Source organism: Dipodomys merriami, unplaced genomic scaffold (genome assembly GCF_024711535.1).
Source record: "Dipodomys merriami isolate MVZ:Mamm:240054 unplaced genomic scaffold, mDipMer1.0.p SCAF_55, whole genome shotgun sequence".
Taxonomy (NCBI): domain Eukaryota; kingdom Metazoa; phylum Chordata; class Mammalia; order Rodentia; family Heteromyidae; genus Dipodomys; species Dipodomys merriami.
The window spans coordinates 4,351,118-4,372,880 of record NW_027206124.1 but is presented as its reverse complement, the minus strand read 5'-3'; the positions used below and the strand labels follow the sequence as shown (position 1 = coordinate 4,372,880).

Below are 21,763 nucleotides of genomic sequence, written 5' to 3'. Positions count from 1 at the left end.
CCAGAACTGGCATAAAACAAAAACTACCCACCTGGCCAGCCTTGTTGCCAAACTTCAAATACATTTTCTCCTTTAAAAATTTTTAAGTGGGGGGTCTGAGAAGGTGGCTCAGTGGTAGAATGCTTGCCTTCTTGCATGCATGAGGTCCTGGGTTCAATTCCTCAGCACCACATAAGCAGAAAAAGCCCGAAGTGGGACTGAGGCTCAAATGGTAGAGCGCTAGCCTTGAGCTGAAGAGCTGAGGGACAGTGTCCAGGCCCAGAGTTCAGGCCCCATGACCAGAAAAAAATATATATAATTGGGCACTGGTGGCTCATACCTGTCATCCTAGCTACTCAGGAGGCTGAACTCTGAGGATCGCGGTTCAAAGCCAGCCTGGGCAGGAAAGTCTGTGAGACTCTATCTTCAATAAGCCAACAGAAACTGGAAGTGGTGCTGTGGCTCATGTGGTAGCGTACTCGCCTTGAGACCACAGGGGCCCGGACACTGGCATAGGATGCAGGAAGGTGCAGGACAGATGGTTTGCTATAGAAGGTGGTTGGCTGGGCCTTGCTGGAGAACCCGCACCAGCAGGGTGGAGGGAGACGGTGCATGGGAAGGTGGTGCCAAGGGAGGTGGGGGAGGCTCGTCCGGCCAAGGGTGGCACAGCGCAAGCTGCCTCAGTGCCCTGGATGGCAGCTCCGGAGTAGCTCGGGCCCCGAGCAGGAGACCCGGGCATGCCAGCGCAGCCGATTGCCTGGCGTGACTGCTGGTGCCCTGCACAGGGCCACACCCATCTGTAGAAGCCTGTGTGTGTCTTTTTTTGTGTTTTTTGTTGTTTTTGTGCTGGTGCAGAGGCTTGAACTCAGAGCCAGGGTGCTGTTCCTGAGCTGTGCTCGAGTGCTCTAGTACTTGAGCCATAGCTCCACTTGGGGCTTTTTGGTGGTTCACTGGAGATAAAGTCTCACAGACTTTCCTGTGGCCAGAGGCAAACTCTTTCAACCCCACCACGAGGACCTTCGCGGCTCCTGGCAGGTCAGCTTTCACCCGAGGTGGTCTCCCACTCAACTTCCCAAAGATCGGGCTTCAGTGTGCACCACCAGGACCCGCCATGTTTTGTTTTGTTTTTGGTCTGTCTTGGGGCTTGGACTCAAGGCCTGGACATGCTCCCAGAACTCTTTTGTTCAGGACTAGCTCTCTACCTCTTTGAGCCACAGCACCACTTCCGGTTTTCTGGTGGTTCACTGGAGATAAGAGTCTCACAGACTTTTCTGCACAGGCTGGCTCTGAACCATGATCCTCAGATTTTAACCTCCTGAATAGCTGGGATTACAGGTGTGGGTCTGGCTTGCCTTTTTTTTTTTTTTTTCTTTCTTTCCCTGTGGCTGCCATCAAGTGTTTGAGAAGACATTTATTTATTTGTCAGTTATGGGGCTTGAACTCTGGGCCTGGGCGCTGTCCCTCAGCTCTTCAGCTCAAGGCTAGCGCTCTACCACTTGAGCCACAGAGCCACTTCTGGCTTTTTCTGCTTATGTGGTGCTGAGGAATCAAACCCCAGGGCCTCATGCATGCGAGACAAACACTCTACTCCTGAGCCACCTTCCCAGCCCGAGAACACATTTCATATAGTCCACCAACTACCACTTTGGGTCTGGTATGTTTCCTTCTTCAATATAAGTGGCAAAAATTCTTTTCGCTGACAGATGAAGAAACTGAGGCACCACTGGCCTAGGGCATTTGGCTGATGACAAGCCGTGGTGGCCAGGATGGGATGAGACAGTTTTGTGACTTGACTCAGGCACCGAGGCCGGGTGGGGGTGGGGGACAGTAACAGAAAGTTCCATCACACTTTCTTTTTTTCTCAAAATATTTAATTTTCTTTTGAAAAGGATACATACATTCCCGCTTCCCTCCCCGCGTCACTCTGGCCACCAGCAGCGATCCACTCGCACGCACACGCTCACGTAAGGCCAATGGGCTGTGGTCTGCCCCTACCCACTCCATGCAGGAAGAAGGGACTTTCCCTGGCCGCCTTCCCCCAGCGAAAGCAAGGGAGACGGGGGCTGCTGGAGCGCTGGCTTCCGGGGAGGGCAGAGCCCACGCTCCGTCTCACCACATGCACTTAGAAAAATAAACCCAAGTAGTGTTCTGGCATCCCCCCCAACAGCAAAAGATAGCACTCTCTACCTGGAAGTCATCTTTGCCATTTTCTAGAAAAAAATTATTGCACTTAATTAACAGATGTTAAAGGAGCTTTGCCACGAACAACAGGCGCTCCTGGGCCCTTCCGAGTGCCGTGTGCAGAGCTGGCCGGCACAAAGGACCGCCCTGCCGGCTGGAGGTCAGCCTGGCTCTGGGCAGGGGGCGCTGCCCGGTGCCTTCCCCCAAGCAGGAACTAGTTGGGCAAAGCTCATCCTCTGCCAAGGGTCCGGACATCCGGGCCCTCCGCAAGGCTGCTGCATCTCTAGATATGTATTTGTCTATCTAGACATTTCTCATGTGTACTTTTTTTTTTTTTTTTGCAGTATTCTAGCTTATTCATGATTTGTCTACTCCGTGGCTGTGATGAGACAGACTGCCCAGCCCAAAGTGAACCCACGGGACACCAAACCGAAATCAGCTTCTCCGGCTCTGGCTGCACGAGGCCCAGAGGGAGAGGCCCCGGGGCCCCGCGGACACACACACAGGCAGGACCAATCCTCTCTGCAAGGCCTCAGTGCTTAAAGCCAGGGAGGAAGCAAGCTCACCTGAGCATCTCTCCCCAAAAATGCCAACCTCCAGACTTCTCCTTCCGGCCGCTGCCAAGGTCCTGACTCCAAGGGCCGCGCCCAAGAGGCCAGTAGCAACACTCTTTCCAATTAAGCACTTTGGGAAGGAACCAGACACCCCTGCCTGGGAGAAGAAGGGGGGGCATTGCACAGGCAGAAGGGGGTAGCAAGGGGTGAGAGACATCAAGGCTCCCCGCAATCCTCTGGGGGTCAGAACACAGACGCCATCCAGAGACCAAGTGTCCACCCCGTAAAAAAATAAAGTGAAAAAGAAAATCACAAACCTTACGTTTTCGAGCCGAAGGAAATAAAGAGCTTTTCAGCTCGAGGCTTGTCCACCATAAAAAAAAAAACAAACGAGAACCGCCTCTGGGTGAGCAGCCACTCCAGAAGGTGAACGCGGGTGGCGTGGCGGGGCAGAACACTGACATGCTGGATGCAACTGCCCTGGGTAGGTACAACAGAGTGAAAGTGTGCACACGGTTTCCACAGAACCACAAAGTCAAAGGCGAGGAAGAAGAGACTCCCTAGGCCTCGGGGCCCGGGTCGAGGCCCTGGGAGAGGCAGGTGTGCAGGTCCTGGAGGGCTGTGGCATCCCCCGGGTGCAGTCCGTGGCCAGTGGATGGTTTTTCCCAGTCTTACCGTCCCCTTGCACAAAGTCTTTACCAGTGAGCCACCGCCGGAAATAAAGCCAGTGTTAAGCAGAACAAAGTGCCTCCGTCACGTCTGTATTCTTCACATCGGCCGCCAGGGGGCGCCCAGTGGACTCAAAGGAGCAGAGGCTTCCACAACTTGCCTCAGTTAACTCTTCTGTCCAGTGGAACGTAAGAAAAAGACACAGCCACGGCTGTGGCAAAAGCCCCAGTGGGTGACCAGGCCTGTGTGGTGGCCCCCTGACTAGACAGAGAGGGACTCTAGGACTGTAGAAACGTCCTAGGAGTCACAGTGTCCTTGGCAACTCTGGAGGTGCCTTGCCTGGCTGATGCACTGGGGGCAGCGCCCGGGGAGGGGTCCAGAGCCAGGACCGAGAAGCCCTTTTCTGCCTCCAGGGACAGCAGGCTTCAGCCTGTGCCACACTGGTGGGCAGAGCAAGAAAACAATGGAACTTCTCAGGAAACAGCCCTGGGCTCTGGGGCCCCCAGGGGAGGGAGCTGTGGAGGCCACTTGCCCAAACACTGTGCCGGGGAGGACCCTGGGGCTCAAGAAGTTAGTGCTTCCTTTTAAAATCCCAGGTCTGAGGGGGGTCACGGGGCTGGGGCGGAGGGGGCCAGCAAGCCGAGGCCAGTCGGCTGGGATAAACACAAGGTTCTCGGGGCAGCGTTCAGGTCGGCCCGGATGGGAGGAGAAGGACAGATTCCCGCTCCTCCCCCTGCACTGCTCATCCGCCACCCACCATGCTGGAGTCTCTCAGGGAAGACACAGAGGATTCCCCAGGGCCTCGCTCCTCTGGCTTCAGAGCCACAGGAGAAATGGGGTGTGGAACTGAGAGCGGGTGGGCGTGCTTCTGCTGCAGGCCTTCCAACCCCACCTGGCCCCAGGGTGATCAAAGAGCCCACTCCTGGGCCCCCCCCCGCCCCCCGCATCAGCTACCTCCAAGAAAGATGGGAATGGATGCTTCTTGCAGAGACTTTCTGAGGGAAAGGGAGGTGCACGACAGACACGCTGCAGTGGAAATGCACCTGCTACCTGAGACGACGGAAAGGTGAGGCGCTCATGACTCATTCCGCAGACGCAGCCCTCCGCAGGGCTGAGGGAGGCCCGAGGGCCCTGGGAAAGCGGAGGATCGCACTCCAAAGGGCCCCCTCCAATTCAGCTGGGATGTCGGGGGACAGGAAGGCCGGCCATCCTCCCGTCTACATAGATTCTCCTCACGTTCCCCTTCCGACATGGAGACTGCCTCCCCAGGGAAGTCGCCCTGTGCGTGCACTGGCCGTGTCATAATGAAGCTGAGACGTGAACACCCCCAGAGCAGGGCGCTACCACGTGCCCACGACGAGTCCTAAGTCTCCACGCGTGCGTGGGGTCCAGGGAGCCCCAGGCAGAGGTCTGAGGTGCAGGCAGTGCCCTGCCCGGGCGGGGTGCGGGTTACAAGGGCCCGTACTTGGTCTCATACTTGGACACGATGGTCTTGCACTTGCCCACCTCCTTGCGTAGCTCGGCCACCTCCGTCCGCAGGGCTGTGTTCTCCTTCTCCAGGAAGGCCGCCCGGATGGTGATCTGGTTCTCCTTCAGGCGCCGGGCATCCCGAGACCGCTTCGCCGCCACGTTGTTCTTCTTGCGCCTCGTCCAGTACTTCTCGTCCTGTGGGGGGAAGGGCCCCGTGTGGGTCTCTAGTTCTCCCCGATCTTTCCCTCCAATCAGCCAGATGCCTCTCTCTCTCTCTTTTTGTCAGTCATGGGTCCTGAACTCTGGGTCTGGGCACAGTCCTTCAGCTCTTCAGCTCAAGGCGAGCACTCTACCATTTGAGCCATAGTGCCATTTCCATCTTTTTCTGCCTATGTGGTGCTGAGGAATCGAATCCAGGGCCTCATGCATGTAAGGCAATCACTCTACCACTGAGCCACTTCCCAGCCCCCAGATGCCTCTCGTAATGCACTGGTGTGGCCAGAACTAAAGCTCAGGGACAGTGCGTAGACCTAGAGTTCAAGCACCATGCTCAACAACAAAAAAAAGATCATGGGTGGGAAAGTGGTCTCCTTGTCTCCATAGCTCTGATGAAAATCCTCCTCCCTCCCTCCCCCCCTCTATATTTATTCCCCCCACCCCCCAGTACTGGGCCTTACACTCTTGCTTACTCAAGACTGGCTCATGGCTGGCTGGCACTCAACCATTTGAGCCATAACTCTACTTCTAGCATTTTGCTGGTCAACTGGAGATAAGAGTCTCATGGACTTTCCTGCCCAGCCTCCTCAGTAGCTAGAAGGACAGGTTAGTGTACCACCAGCATAAGGCCTTCCTGTGTGTTTTTCTAGAAGGCTGGAAAAACCAGGGGTTTCCTCTTCCCTCTGGTTCCTACAGTCATCTGCCTGAGAGCTGCTCGCTCACATGTCCCTGCAGATGGCCACATGTAAGCTGTCTTTTGCCCTTTAAAACAGGGACTTGGCCAGGTGCCGGTGGCTCACGCCTATAATCCTAGCTACTCAGGAGGCTTAGATTTGAGGGTCACGGTTCAAAGCCAGCCAGGCGGGAAAGTCTATGAGACTCTTATCTCCAATAAACCACCAGAAAACTGGAAGTGGTGCTGTGGCTCAAATGGTAGAGTGCTAGCCTTGAGCTGAAGAGCTCAGGGACAGAGCCTAGGTCCAGAGTTCAAGCCCCATGACTGACAAAAAAACAGAAAACAAAAGCCAAAAAAAACAGGGACTTGTTCAACCCCAGCTCCTTTGGCCTAGTGAGCTCTTGCCTAATGGTTTGGCTAAAGCAAGAGAACAAGGAGATCAACATAGTCATAGGCTGTGAAGGAGAGAGCAACTTGGAGGTGACAGGGACAGATCATAGCTGACTGCCTTTATTTTTACCAAATTGTGGCAGGATGTGGCTCCACACACGAAACTCATGTTTTTTTGGCTGGTGTCCATGAGGAGGGAGATAAAATCGTATTGCAGTCCCTAGATTCTGTGTGTGTGTGTGTGTGTGTGCGCGCGTGCGTGCACATGCACGTGCCCATGCTGGAGTTCAGGTCCTTGCCTGGGTAAGCAAGCCCTCTACCGCTGAGTCCCGCCCACAGCCCTTTGCTGATCAGTACTCTAGGTTACCTTCTGCTCATCGGGGACAAAGACCTTCTTGGCCTTTTTGATCATGGGCTGGGGCTTCAGATCCTCCTCTGCAAACTTGTGCTTCCGAGGGTTGAAGAGCTCCCCGCCGGGCACGCTGGAGAGGACCAGGTCGGCAGGGTCTGGGTTGAAGTTCACATCGACCTCCACACAGTTGGGGTCGATGGGACTGGGAGTCTCCCTCTCCTTTTCCAGGGAAGATTCTGAAAGACAGACAGGGCTCGGGAAGCAGCTCACAGGTCAGAGGAGATCCCTGCCACCCACCAACGCCCGCTTTAAACTCAACCTGCCAAAACAGTGCAGTCCTTAAGGTAGACAGACAGGCACACCGTGGCTCATGCCCCAGCAGAAGAATCCCGCCCTCACTTGCTGGTGCTGCGTGCACACGGAGCATGCGCTCCATGTCGAAGCTACAGTGCTGAGCTCAGGGATGCTTCGAAACAAGGGCCATCAAAAAGAATTTTCCCATAGCTTTTCTTCTTCCCCAGAAATGTGAAGTGAAATATTCAATCATTATACCCCTTGGCTTCCTGTGTCTCAAGTTCACAAAGAGCTCAATCTCTGGTCTAAGGACAGGACTTAGAAATGTCATGATTTGGTCTTACCTTCCTTCCCCTCTCTCCCTTTCAGTACTGGGGATTTGAACTCAGAACCTTGTGATTGCTAGATTAATGCCATACTTCTGAGATATGTCTCCAGCCCTGTTTTTTTTAGTTTTACTTTTTTGTGCTAGAACTGGGGCTTGAACCCAGGGCCTCTTGCTCTTGCTTGGCCTTTTCACTCATAGGTGCCCCTCCACCACTTGAACCACTCCTTCAGTTCTTCTTTTTTGTTGTTGTTGGTCATGGGCCCTGAACTCTGGGCCTGGGCGCTGTCCCTCAGGTCTTCAGCTCAAGGCTAGCGCTCTACCACTTGAGCTAAAGCGCCACTTCCAGGTTTTTCTGCTTATGTGGTGCTGAGGAATTGAACCCAGGGCCTCATGCATGCAAGGCAAGTGCTCTACCACTGAGCCACCTTCCCAGCCCCCCTGAGTTTCTTTTTGCTCAAGGTTAGCACTCTACCACAGCACTACTTCTGGCTTTTTCTGCTTATGTGGTACTGAGGAATTGATCCCAGGGATTCATGCATGCTAGGGCAAGCACTCTACCACTAAGCTACATTTCCAGGCCCAGTTCTGGCTTTTTGTGGGTTAAATTGGATAAGATTCTCTTTGTCTGCTCAAGCTGGCTTCAAACTTCAATCCTCAGATCTCAGCCTCCTGAGTAGCTAGGATTATAGGCCTGAACCACTGGTATCTGGCTCCCAGCTCTGTTTCCTGCCCCTTCCCACCTTACAGGTTATTTTTATGACTGGGTTCACTTCCTGCTATGGCTTACACCTGAGCATCAATCTATCTACATTTAGGCTTCCTGGTGTAGCTGGGATCACAGGTGCATGCCACCATGTTCAACTTCCCTTCCATGAAGATAGAGTCACCAACATTTCTGCCTGTCTGGGTGCCAGCTCACGTCTGTAATCCTATACTCAGGAGGCTGAGATCTAAGGATCATGGTTTAAAACTAACCTGGCAGGAAAGTCCATGAGCCTCTTTTCTCCAATTAACCACAAAAGAAGCCAGAAGTGTAGTTATGGCAAGTGGTAGAGCACTAACCTTGAGCACAAAAGCTCAGAGACAGCACCCAGCACCTGAGTTCAAGCCTCAGGATATGCACAAGAAAAATAAAAACTTGTCTGCCTGGGCAGGCCTGGCATCATCACCCTCCCAATCTCAGCCAGCTACAGAAACTGAGATGACAGGCACATACTACTGAGAATAGCTATGTGTTGAGAAGGGTTTCTGTGACTTGTTCTTCCTGGGATGGCTTTGAACCACAATCCTCCTGCTTGCAGCCCCCTCACAGCTAGGATTATACGTGAGAGCAACTGGAGCCTGGCTTTGGATTCTGCTTTTGGGCACCTAAGACATGCTCATCATTTAGTAGTGACTGTGCTCAGCGAAGTTTTATGACAACTCTGAGGAGTATTTACTCACAGACAAGGCTCAGAAGAATGCACTGGTTTCCCACGGTCACACAGAGAAGTGACTGAACTAAAACCTACTCCTGGTCTGGCTGACTCATTCTCTGTTTTTCCCTGCTGTTTTATAGTGAACACTGCATCAAAGGCAATTTTAGAGTCCCAAGGTTGCGTATTGTTAAACAGAAGAGCTATATTTTTAAAAACCCTAAACCTTTGGCCTTGTCCAATGTTACTGATAGGAGTACACAAAATATTCCGCCAACAGATATTTCCTGAGCACTGACTATATGCCAGTTCTGTCCTGGCAACCACAAGCAGTATAACAGACAAAAATCCCTGTCATGGGTTGAGAATGTAGATTAGTGATAGAGTGCTTGCCTACCATGCATGAAGCCCTGGGTTCAATTCCTCAGTACCACCTACAGAGAAAAAGCTGGAAGTGGTGCTGTGGCTCAAGTGGTAGTGTGCTAGCCTTGAGCAAAATGCTCAGGGACAGTGTCTATGCCCTGAGTTCAAGCCCCTGGACTGGCAAAAAAATAATATATATATATGTAAAATATATTCCATATATATTCCATATATATCATATATAAACATATTTTATTCTATCTATCTATCTATCTATCTATCTATCTATCTATCTATCTATCTATCTATCTATCTATCTATCTATCTATCTATCCCTGCCTTCACGGAATGCTTCTCTAGTGGACAGCATTATATAAATTTTTATTAATTTTTTGGTGCCAGTCGTGGGGCTTGAACTCAGGGCCTGGGTGCTGCCCCTTAGCATTTTCACTCAAGGTTGATGTTCTACCACTTGAGTCACAGCCTCACTTTTGGCTTTTGGTAGTTAATTGAAGAGTTTCATAGGCTTTCCTACTTGGACTGGCTCAGAACCATGATCCTCAGATCTCAGTCTCCTGAATATGTAGGATTACAGGCATGAGATACCAGGGTATGGTATAAATTTTTAAAAATCTACGAAAATGGGGCTGGGAAGGTGGCTCTGTGGTAGAATGCTTGCCTTGCATACATGAGGCCCTGGGTTCTATTCCTCAGCACCACATAAGCAGAAAAAAGCTGGAAATGGCACTGTGGCTAGGGTGCTAGCCTTAGCTGAAGAGCTGAGGGACACAGAGCCCAGGCCCAGAGTTCAGGCCTCATGACTGACCAAAAAAACCCAAAAAACAACAACTATGAAAATGTTAGATCTTGGGGCTGGGAAGGTGGCTCAGTGGTAGAGCGCTTGCCTTGCATGCATGAGGCCCTGGGTTCGATTCCTCAGCACCACATAAGCAAAAAGAAAAAAGCCAGAAGTGGCGCTGTGGCTCAAGTGGTAGAGCACTAGCCTTGAGCTGAGGGACAGCGCCCAGGCCCAGAGTTCAGGCCCCAGGACCGGACCCAAAAAAAAAAAAAAAAAAAAAAGAAATGTGACCATCAAGGCTGAAGCCTAGAGGGAAGCTGGCATGTTCCAAGAGCAGCAGGGCACAAGGTGGCTACAGTGAGTGAACATCGGGAGAGTAACTGGATGGGTATGGAACAGAAAATGTGGGATATTTAATCCAAACAAAACTAAGGTTCTCAACGGGGGTGGCGGGGTTGGGGGGGGAGGGCGGTTTGTCCTGAGACGTGTGTATTCAAGTGCCAGGATGGGAGGAGGAGCTGCTGCCATCTAGTGGCCAGAGCCCAGGGAGGCAGCTACACACCTTACAATGCAAAAGAGAAACAAATACCTTTCTCCAAACATAGCAAAAAAAGTTATCTGGTTCAAGCATGGATAATGCTGATTTTGCCTTTTCTCTCGTGGGGTAGAAACCACTGGAGGGCTCTGGGCTTGGGCATGACATGATCTGACTTAGGTTTTAACTGAATCATGCACATAAACTCTCAGTAACCATAACAGAGAAGGTAAAGTCAGAGGTTTGAGTGGCAAAAGTGCAACTACCTGGGGACCCATGTGGAAACTGGGGTGACGCATGTCAGACAAACGGCCAAGGCACCCACCTCATGGAACTGATGCCCCAAGGGACACCATGTCTGGATGGCCCTCAGCAGCAGCCAAATCAATGAAACAGGATAATACCCAAAGATGCATAACAGCATGGCTTAGGGCCAGAGAGTTTGAGGAATTTTCCTTCCCTGTGGGTTGCTCTGTGAACAAATTTCTTCCTACTTCCTACAAGACCTTAAAATTACCGCCGGAAGGAGAGAGAAAGGTTCTAGGTCTACTAGTATTTGCCTGAAACAGTCTCCTCTGAAATCTACCATTACAAAACATTAAAAAATAAGTTGGAGCCAGGCCCTGGTGGCTCATGCCTGAAATCCTAGCTACTCGGGAAGCTGAGATCTAAGTATCACAGTTCAAAGACAGTCTGAGCAGGAATGCCTCTAAAGACTCATCTCTATCCACCAAAAGTGGAGCTCAAGTGGTTAAGCTCTGGCCTTCAGAGAAAAAGCTAAGGAACAGAACTCAGGCCCTAGTTGGGCACTAGTCAATCAAGCCTGCAACCCTGGCCCCGGCTAAGATTGACGGGACCATGCTTTGAGGCCAGCCCAGGCAGAAAAGTCCACAGAACTCTATCTCCAAAATAACTAAGAAAAGGGTAGGCTGAGTAGAGCTCAAGTGGTAGGGGTGCAGAAAAAAAAGAGGCCCAACTGGGTGCCGGTGGCTAATGGCCTGTCACCATAGCTACTCAGGAGGCTGAGATCTGAGGATCATGGTTCACAGCCAGCCCAAATAGGAAAGTCAGTGAGACTCTTATTTCCAATTAACCACCAAAAGACTGGAGGTGGCACTGTGGCTCAACTGGTAGAGCTCTAGCTTTGAGCTGAAGGGCTGAGGGACAGCGCCCAGGTCGAGTTCAAGCCCCACAACTGACCAAAAAAAAAAAAAAAAAAAAAAAAGTGAGGTCCAAGTTTAAACCCCAGTACTAGCAAAACATAAATTAAAATAAAATGCAAACAACATAGAACACCCATATCTTGCTGGTTCATTACAACCACTTTATACACTATTTGGAAGTACCTGCGAAAGCAAATATACGCCTGTCCACTAGCCCAGTAGCCCATTCCTACTTAAATACCCAAGAAAAATGCGTACAAATGTTTACTAAGACACACACATAAGTGTTCACAGCAGTGGTATTAATAACTCAAACTGCAAATGCCCGATGCCTTTCCATTGCAGAATTAATAAATGGTGGCATGTTCACACAATGGAATACTATTTGGCAATGAAAATAAATAAATCGTTGCTACAAGCATCAAAGTGGATGATGTTCACAAATAAAAGTTGAGTAAAAGAAGCCAAAAGCTGGGTGCCAGTGGTTCACGCTTATAATCCTAGCTACTGAGGAGGCTGAGATTTGAGGATCATGGTTCAAAGCCAGCCTGGGCAGGAAAGTCCATGAGACTTTTTTTTTTTTTGGGTCCGGTCATGGGGCCTGAACTCTGGGCCTGGGCGCTGTCCCTCAGCTCTTCAGCTCAAGGCTAGCGCTCTATCAATTGAGCCACAGCGCCACTTCTGGCTTTTTTTCTTTTTGCTTATGTGGTGCTGAGGAATCGAACCCAAGGCCTCATGCAGGCAAGGCAAGCGCTCTACCACTGAGCCACCTTCCCAGCCCTCCGTGAGACTCTTATCTCCAATGAACCACCAGAAAACTGGAAGTGGCGCTGTGGCTCAAGCGGTCAAGCACTCACTTTGAGCTGAAGAGCGCAGGGACAGCTTCCCAGCTGAGTTCAAGCCCCATGACTGACGGGAAAAAAAAAAAGAAGCCAGACACAAACAATATATCACACACACACACACACATAGAGAGAGAGAGAGTGTGTATGTGTTTGTGTGTGGCATTGGTAGTTCACACCTGTAAGCCTAGGTACTCAGGAGGCTGATATTTAAGGATTGAGGTTCAAAGCCAGCCTGGGCAGATAAATCTGAAAGCTTCTTACTGCCAATTAACCAGGAAAAAGTTGGAGGAGTGGGTTGACTGGTAGAGTGTCAGCTTTGAGTGAAAAAGCTAAGAGAGAACATAAGGTTCAAGCCCCAATACTGGCACAAAAAAAGAAAAAGAAAGTGAAATACATACTGTTTGTTTTATCTACAGAACAAACTGAAAAATTAAGAGGACTTCTGTTTTCATTTCTACTATGTGTAAAATTCGTCGATATAAATCGTACAGTGGTTATTATGAATTTTCGGGGGCTGAGGACAGGACTCCAACTCAGTATTTGACACTTTCACTCATTGGCTTGGTGCACTACCACCTGAACCACACATCCAACTCCTCTAAATTTTCTGTATAGGGCTGGGAAGGTGGCTCAGTGGTAGAGCGCTTGCCTTGCATGCCTGAGGCCCTGGGTTCGATTCCTCAGCACCACATAAGTAAAAAGAAAAAAAGCCAGAAGTGGCGCTGTGGCTCAAGTGGTAAAGCGCTAGCCTTGAGCTGACGAGCTGAGGGACAGCGCCCAGGCCCAGAGTTCAGGCCCCAGACCGGACCCCCCCCCCAAAAAAATTTTTTTTTTCTGTATAACTATTTTTATCAGTATTAAGATATTCTAGGGCTGGGAAGGTGGCTTAGTGGTAGAGTGCTTGCCTTGTACACATGAGGCCCTAGGTTCCATTCCTCAACATCATATAAGCAGAAAAAGCTGGAAGTGGCACCATGGCTCAAGTGGTAAAGTGCTACCCTTGAGATGAAGAGCTCAGGGACACAGCTCAGGACCAGAGTTCAGGCCCCACAAACAACAGGCACTGGTGGCTCAAATCTATAATCCTAGCTAAGGAGGCTGAGGTCCGAGGATCGTGGTTCAAAGCTAGCCCAAGCAAGGAAGTCCATGGGACTCTACCAGAAGTGGAGCTGTGGCTCAAAGTTGTAGAGCGTTCGCCTTGACCAATAACAAACAAACAAACAAAACTCAAGGGACAGCCAGGCGCTGGTGGCTCATACCTGTTATCCTAGCTACTAGGGAGGCTAAGATCTGAGGATCACAGTTCACAGCCAGCCTGGGCAGGAAAGTCCGTGAGACTCTTATCTCCATTAGAGCACTAGAAAACTAGAAGTGGCACAGTAGCTCAAGTGGTAGAATGCTTGCCTTGAGCTGAAGAGCTGAGGGACAGCACCCAGACCCAGAGTTCAAGCCCCCTGATGACAAAACAAACAAACAAACAAACAAAAAAGGTCAGGGACAACGCCCAGTTTGAGTTCAAGTGTGACAACCAATAGAAAAAGATAAGCTGATCCTCACAAAATTCTCACAAAATTTGTATTTGTATTCTAATGCTAGCTATAGAAAGATATAAATATAAGAGAGTATAAATGCAGTTGATCCGTTTGTTTGCTTTTGTGGTATGGTGCTGAGGACTGAACCCAGAACCTTGCCATGACAACAAAGTACTCCAGCAATGAGCCCAACCTGTAAAACTTTAAAACAAAAGAAAGGACACAGTACACCACTCCTTTTATAGAAAACTCAACTATAAGAAAAAATAAGCCGGGCGCCCGGTGGCTCACGCCTATAATCCTAGCTACTCAGGAGACTTAGATTTGAGGATCTCGGTTCAAAGCCAGCAAGGCAGGAAAGTCTATGAGACTCTTATCTCCAATAAACCACCAGAAAACTGGAAGTGGTGCTGTGGCTCAAGTGGTAGAGTGCTAGCCTTGAGCTGAAGAGCTCAGGGACAGAGCCTAGGTCCAGAGTTCAAGCCCCATGACTGACCAAAACAAAAAATAAACAAACAAACAAAAAAAAAACAAAGAAGAAGAAGAAGAAAAAGTAACTTTAGGGGACAGAAATGAGAATGACAACTTTGAGGGAAGTCACAGGGTACCAGACATTCAGGGGTATCCAGAGTATCTGATTTGGGTGGTAATTTACCTTGGGAAGATCTATTAGACTGTATATTTATGATAAATGCACTTGTATATGCCATACTTCATTAATAGTTTTGATTTAAAAACAAACTCAGGCAGGCCAGGTACCAGCTCCTGCCTGTAATTCTAGCTACTTAGGAGACTGAGATCTGAGGATTGTGGTTCAAAGTCAGCCCATGATATTTTTTTAGGTCAGTTGTGTATCTGTGACTCAAGTGGTAAAACACCAGCCTTGAACAAACAGCTAAGGCACAACTTGAACTCAGAACTTGAACTCACATCTGAGTTCAAGCCCTAGAACCAACACAAAAAGTATAAAATAAATAAATAATGCTATTATCTCTTTCTTTTATTTTTTTGTCAGTCGTGGGCCTGAACTCTGGGCCTGGGCACTGTCCCTTAGATCTTCAGCTCAAGGCTAGCGCTCTACCACTTGGGCCACAATGCCACTTCTGGCTTTCTCTGCTTATGTGGTGCTGAGGAGTGGTGCCCAGGGCCTCATGCATGCAAGGCAAGCACTCTACCCACTGAGCCACCTTCCCAGCCTTAAATGTATTATAGTTTGTTTAAATCAAGAATTTTGTCTGACTGGGGCATCAGTGGCTCACGCCTATAATTCTAGCTACTCAGGAGGCTAAGATCTGAGGATCTTGGTTCAAAGCCAACAAATGCAGGAAAGTCCGAGAGACTCTTATTTCCAATTAACCACCAGAAAACTGGAAGCGGTGCTGTGGCTCAACTGGTAAAGCTCTAGTCTTGAGTTGAAGAGCTGAGGGACAGTGCCCAGGCCCAGAGTTCAAGCCCCACAACTGACCAAAAAAAAAATTTTGTTTGTTTGAATCCATACAAATGGCATTTGGCTTATATGTTTATTAAATTTCGTGCAGTCCTTAGGTTCCCCTTTCATTTTAAAGATACTAACAATTGGTTAATGAAACTGAATCATATGTCCTGTAGAGTTTGAAAAGTAGATTTTGCCATTTAACATGGTCCTCTTTCATTGTTTTTTTTTTAATGGGCCTGGTTGTGGGGCCTGAACTCTGGGCCTGGGTGCTGTCCCTCAGCTCTTCAGCTCAAGGCTAGCACTCTACCACTTGAGCCACAGCGCCACTTCCTGCTTTTTTCTTTTTGCTTATGTGGTGCTGAGGAATCAAACCCAGGGCCTCATGCATGCAAGGCAAGCGCTCTACCACTGAGCCACCTTCCCAGCCCAATCTTTCATTGTTTTTCCTATAAACTAGTTAAGATAGAGAACCTTTAGTGAGTTCCCAGAGTTCTTTCTTTTCTTTGTGGTACTGGGGATTAAACTCAAGGCTTTGTGCATACTAAGCAACACTTCACCACTTGAACCACAACCTCATCATTTATATTTTTGTTTGAGCTGACCTCAAACCATGCATGCATCTGCCTCTACCCCTCGAGTAGCTGGTATTACAAATGTACACTGCCACACCCAGCCAGAGTGCTCGTTTCTGTGTTAGGTGAATTGTCCCAGAAGGCTGGTTCCACAGGTAAGTAGTAGACAGAGCTAGAAAGGAGCCCATCTGTTGGGTAGGCCACATAGGTGACACCTGATTTTGGTTGATTTTTTGTGTTTTTTTGTTGTTGTTTTGTTTTTGTGCTGATACTGGGACTTGAACTCAGGATCTGCTTACAGTCTCAGAGCTTTTTGCTCAAGGCTAGCACTCTACCACTTGAGCCACAGCTCCACTTCTGGCTTTCTTGATACCTGATTGGAGATAAAAGTGTCACGGAAAGCTGGGCACTGGTGGCTCATGCCTATAATCCTAGCTACTCAAGAAGCTGAGATCTGAGGATCATGGTTCAAAGCCAGCCTGAGCAGGAAACTGTGAGACTCTTTTTTTTTTTTTTTTTTTGGTCCGGTCGTGGGGCCTGAACTCTGGGCCTGGGCGCTGTCCCTCAGCTCTTCAGCTCAAGGCTAGCGCTCTACCTCTTGAGCCACAGCGCCACTTCCGGCTTTTTTTCTTTTCGCTTATGTGGTGCTAAGGAATCGAACCCAGGGCCTCATGCATGCAAGGCAAGCGCTCTACCACTGAGCCACCTTCCCAGCCCACTGTGAGACTCTTATCTCCAACCAAACACCAGAAAACCAGAAGTGGCGTTGTGGCTTTAGGTCGTAGAACACTAGCCTTGAGTAAAAGAGCTCAAGGACAGCACCAGGCCTGAGTTCAAACCCTACAACTGCACAAAGCTTCAGAGAACCTGCTGAGAAAGAAGCCATGTGTCCTCTGGTAGATTCATGACTAGGGGGCACAAAACAATAACAAACAAACAACAGAGTCGGAAAAAGAGGATAAAGGTCCAAATCCTGAAGATGTCTTCTAGGCAGTGGGACTGCCTTTTCTATGGCAATGTAGTAGTACCTGACTGTGGACTCAGACAACCTGGGTTCAAGTGCTGTCTCCAGCACCCACAGCTGTGTGACCCAGACAAGTTACTTAACTTCCCTGTACTTCCTTTTCCTTTTTTTAGATCTGAAACTTGGACTGGAACTAAGTACCTGACAATTTCACTCACTGGCTGGCGCTCTACCAGCTGAGTCATGCCTCCAACTCCAGTACTTCATTTTCCTTACTTCACAACAAGTATAATAGTACTAATCTTATAAGGTGCTAAAGCCTGACACAAAACAAGTGCTAAGGAAATGTAAGCACTTGAAATAATGGTAGTAATGGCATTAGTTAGTACTGCCTGAGCTTTCCGATAGTCTTCACAATGTGCAAGTGACAGAGTAAAAACTTGGCATGGAGCAACTGCAGAACGGGATTTCTCCCTTGGACCAGATGGCCATCTGCTGTGCACCAAGCAACAGCAAGGCTCGTGTGACTACTGTGCTAACTTCTGGCCTTGGGGGACAATGCTGAAGGGTCACCTATCTGCAGCCCACCAGGGCTTCCCCTTAGAAAAGGGACTCACTGGGACAATGAACACAGTCTGTTCCTCCATGGGGAACAGACTCTATGGATGGACAGGTGGGCCCTCTCAAAGGCCTGTCACCAACCTGTGCTGGAAACGGTTTCAGAGGACTGAAAGACGGCAGTGGAGGAGGATGGCGGGGAGGCCGTGGAAGAGCTGGCGGACTCCTTCCCCTCTAGCTCAGCCACAGGCAGCAGCAGGTTCTGGGCCAGGTGGGTGGGGCTGGCGGGGATGCCATTCTCCAGCAGGAACTCGTCCAGGTCCATGTACTCCAGGTGGAAAGACTCGCCATCGTAGGGGATAGTCTTGTCCCAGATGGGGGGCATGAGGGAGGCCGAGACAGCCATGGTGCTGGCGGCAGCCGCCTCGTCCTCTTCCAGCTTTTCCTTCCCCTTTTCCTTATCTGCAAACAAAATCTCGCGTGAGACACCACACAAGAGCAGACTCTGTCCCAGAGGTGGGCAGGGAGCCTCGGGGTAGACCCAGCTTTCTCGGAGGCCTGATTCTATGCCCATCTCATGTACTTTGGGCTCTGGTTATTAGCTGCTGTTTGAGCAGGCTGGCCGGCAGTCCCTTCCATACTTGGTATTTCTGGAATGCTAGACACAGATACCACCCTGATAGGGTCCCAGAGTTGCTGTAGAATAGGTTGTTGGTTTGCACCTGGCAGAGTGAGGCTGCTTTTCCTGAAACCTTAGTGTAGAAGGGACTGAGGTTCTCAGGCCAAGACCTCTTATGTTTTCAGTCTTAGCCCTTTAGTTATATTTCTCCATAGCAACCCAGAGATGCCACCACTAGCCCAATCTCCGTGCAGACACCCATTAGTTGGTCATGTGTGACCTTGGCCATGTTACTGAACTTCCATTGTAAATAAGGATAAAACCATCTCTTTTGTGAAGATCACAGACACCATTTGAAAGTGGCCTGGCACACAAGAGGAAGGAAGCACACTGAGGTCAAGTTCTGTGTCTGATTCATTTCTAAATTGCAGGGGCCAACAAAGAGGTGGGAAGATAATAAATGTATGAATGGAGCACACTGGATTTGCAAACGGTTTCACTTTAGTGGATTGAGAAGACCTGGAGCTAGGTCCCTTGTCAGAGCCATCATTTCCGAAAACCAAATCCCTGAAGAGCAGAAAAAAGTGAAGGTAGGTTTTTGAGAAGGAAGGAGAGGGTGGAGCTGAAGAATGCTCCTATTCCAAGAAAAGTCTTGATTAGTTATCACTTAGAAGAACCAGTTCCCACCTTATTGTCTCAGTTGGCACCTATAATTTTAGCTGCTCAGGAAGCTGAGATTTGATGATCTCCATTTAGTGCCAGACCAGGCTGACAAATCCCAAACCCCAAATCCCAAGCCCAGTACTAGTGCACACCGTGTGCACATAAGTGTGTGTGTGTGTATGTGTGTGTGTGTGCATGTGCACGCATGCATGCGTACACACACACACACACACACACAGTTATGTACATGGATAGCCAAGAGAGGGCGATTAAGAAAGAAAAGACAGGGCTGGGAAGGTGGCTCAGTGGTAGAGCGCTTGTCTTGCATGCATGAGGCCCCGGGTTTGATTCCTCAGCACCACATAAGCAGAATAAAGCCGGAAGTGGTGCTGTGGCTCAAGTGGTAGGGTGCTAGCCTGAAGCTGAAGGGCTGGGAGACAGCACCCAGGCCCAGAGTTCAGGCCCCATGACCGACAAAAAAAAAAAAAAGAAAGAAAGAAAAGCCAACTGAGAGATGTGACACTATGGGAAGGGTGTAGTGACTGGGAGGCTAATTAGAGGAGTGGTAGGGAAAAATCATGACAAGTTCACAATGAGTTTTCAGAATTGAGGAAGACAACTTTGAACTCTGAATTTAAAAGAGGTGAAACCGGCCAGGTACTGGTGGCCCACGCTTGTAATTCTAGCTACTCAGGACACTGAGATCTGAAGATCATGGTTCAAAACAAGCCCTAGCAGGAATATTTTTTTTCTGTTGGTCATGGGGCTTGAACTCTGGGCCTGAGTGCTCTGTCTCAGCTCTTTAGGTCAAGGCTAGCGCTCTACCACTTCAGCCACAGTACCACTTCTGGTTTTCTGGTGGTTTTATTGGAGATTAGAGTTTCACGGCCCCGGGCGCTGGTGGCTCACGCCTGTAATCCTAGCTACTCAGGAGGCTGAGATCTGAGAACGGAAGAGTTTCTCGGCTTTTCCTGCCCAGTCTGGCTCTGAACCGAGATCCTCAGATCTCAGCCTTCTGAGTAGCTAGGATTACACTCAGAACACAAGGACTAGTAGTGCCGGTGTGACACTAGAAAGAGCACCCAATTGAGAGCCATAAGGCTGACACATATGACCTTGTAAAAGTTCACTGACGGTTAAGTTTCCTCATCTAGGGAGTGGGGATAATACCCTAAAGGGCTGTTGTAGAAGTCTAAATAAGATTATGTCAGGGCTGGGAAGGTGGCTCAGTGGTAGAGCGCTTGCCTTGCATGCCTGAGGCCCTGGGTTCGATTCCTCAGCACCACATAAGCAAAAAGAAAAAAGCCGGAAGTGGCGCTGTGGCTCAAGTGGTAGAGTGCTAGCCTTGAGCTGAAGAGCTGAGGGACAGTGCCCAGGCCCAGAGTTCAGGCCCCACGACCGGACCCCCCAAAATAAATAAATAAATAAGATTATGTCAAAATGCTTTGTGACACTCTGCAAATTTAAGACAAAATGACTGTTATGGATACTAGTTGCTGGTAATCTTAAACAAGTTCCTGCCAAATGTGAACCTCTGCAACTGTCTTCAGATTTGGGACAAAGCTTTCCTGAAGCAGGAGAGCTTGGCCTCACCTTATTGTTGAAACTATTTATAATCTCACAAGCGACAACCAATGGGAGCCTCAGAATACACCAGGAAAAGAAGCAAGATGGCAATTTAGAAAAAAATTAATTCCCCAGGACAGACAATTCATTGGCCTATCCCTTCCCAAGTCCTTGGGTTATAGGACAGTTCCTGCAAATTCCCAGGTCTCAGAACGGAAGTACACCTACCTCAGTGTACCTAAAACTCCACAATAGGTGGCACTCCTGCTGCTGCCTGAACCTCATCTCCTCTGTCAAAACAGCAAGGCCAAAGCTGCTTTCCACATAGGCCCTGGGGGACCCTTTGGCCTGGGCTACAAGATGAAGTTCAATCCTGTCATTGTGGCCCCCAATCAACCAGGCCAGGGGCTTCAGGGGTCTCCTTCCTGCCTTCATCCTACCCTGACCTGGCCCAAATCTTGTCCCCAAAAGGCACCCCCATCGCTCACCCCACATGCTTCCCACCAGATGCATTTCAAACACCAGCCCAGAAACAGCCTTCCAAAAAAAGCTCCAGTACGGACCTAGCAGCTGGATCCCCAGCATCCAGAGAGCAAGAATGCAACTCCCCTAGGAGAGGACAAGGCCACATCCCCAGAGGATCTGCTACCCAAGACCAGAGCTTCTCAAACTTCGGTGGACTTCGAAACCAAGGGGGATGAAGGCGAGGTGCTCATTACAAAGGCACAGTCCAGGGTCAGAATCTGCAGACAGGGTGGGGCCCAGGCCCGGAGCGGGGTTTGGACGGGCATCTCGGGGGACTGGGATGCCAGCAGCCCCAGGGGAGGCGCCCTGGAGCGCCCGGTAAGTGGCTGCTCCAATCCCCCCCTCACCCTCCTCTCGACCCCCCCCACCACCAACACCTCACGCTCCGTCCCCTCCCGCCTGACCCTTCCCTGCGAAGCCCCCCCAGACCCACCCTCTCCAGCTCACCCCCCGCCCCCGACCTCTCCCCAGTCGGGACGGCGTCTCGTCACCCCGGGCCCCAACCCTCAGGGCTGGACCACTCCACCCAGACCTCTGCCCTGCCCTGCCCTGCCCCGCCCCGCCCTCCGGGCCCCGCCCCTGCGGAGGCCCCGCCCCCGGGCGCGCACGGACAGCCGCCCCACCCCCACCCCCGCCTCACCCAGGCGCGCCTCGCGCGGGGGGTTCTCCATCAGCTTCTTCAGGACCAGAGGGAAGGACCCTGGCAGGCCCCGATCCCCAGCTGAGCGCCCCGGACCCGGTCCTGCCTGCGGCTCCACAGGCGGCTTCTTCCCGCCGCCCGCGTCGGACATCGTGCCCCGTGCCCTGCTCGCCCGCCTCGCCTCCCCCGCCCGCCCCCCGAGATGGGCCGGAGCCGAGCGACCTGCCGCAGCTGCCGACAGGAGCGGCACTGCGCAAGCGCGCCGCCGCACCCCCGCCTCCCTTCCTTCGCGCCCCGCCCGCCGACTGACTCTGGGGCGTTCATTATTCATGAGGCCCGACTGGCGGCCCCAGAGCGTGGCTCCTAATTGGTCTGTCCTGTGAGAGGCGGGCACAGTTTTGCGAGGCGGGATTGGCCAGGCAGCCGGGAGAGCAAGACACGTGCGGAGCCAGGTGAGGAG

General features: G+C 50.5%; 1 protein-coding gene across 2 annotated transcripts in view; it reads right to left on the bottom strand.

Annotated features, from left to right (window-relative positions):
* Positions 1-1,848: 1,848 nt before the first annotated feature.
* The window catches only part of Tef (TEF transcription factor, PAR bZIP family member), a 30,481-nt gene continuing 10,566 nt past the window's right edge, over positions 1,849-21,763 (bottom strand). The window contains exons 1-4 of one of the 2 annotated variants that reach the window (XM_069999629.1): positions 21,304-21,537; positions 17,435-17,752; positions 6,503-6,723; positions 1,849-5,048 (exon numbers count right to left, since the gene is read on the bottom strand). In XM_069999629.1, coding sequence (XP_069855730.1) covers positions 4,833-5,048; positions 6,503-6,723; positions 17,435-17,752; positions 21,304-21,454 — 906 coding nt within the window. In that variant the 5' untranslated portion in view covers positions 21,455-21,537 and the 3' untranslated portion in view covers positions 1,849-4,832. Of the gene's footprint in view, positions 5,049-6,502; positions 6,724-17,434; positions 17,753-21,303; positions 21,538-21,763 lie in introns of those variants that run through there. The other variant, XM_069999630.1, reaches the window with a different exon arrangement.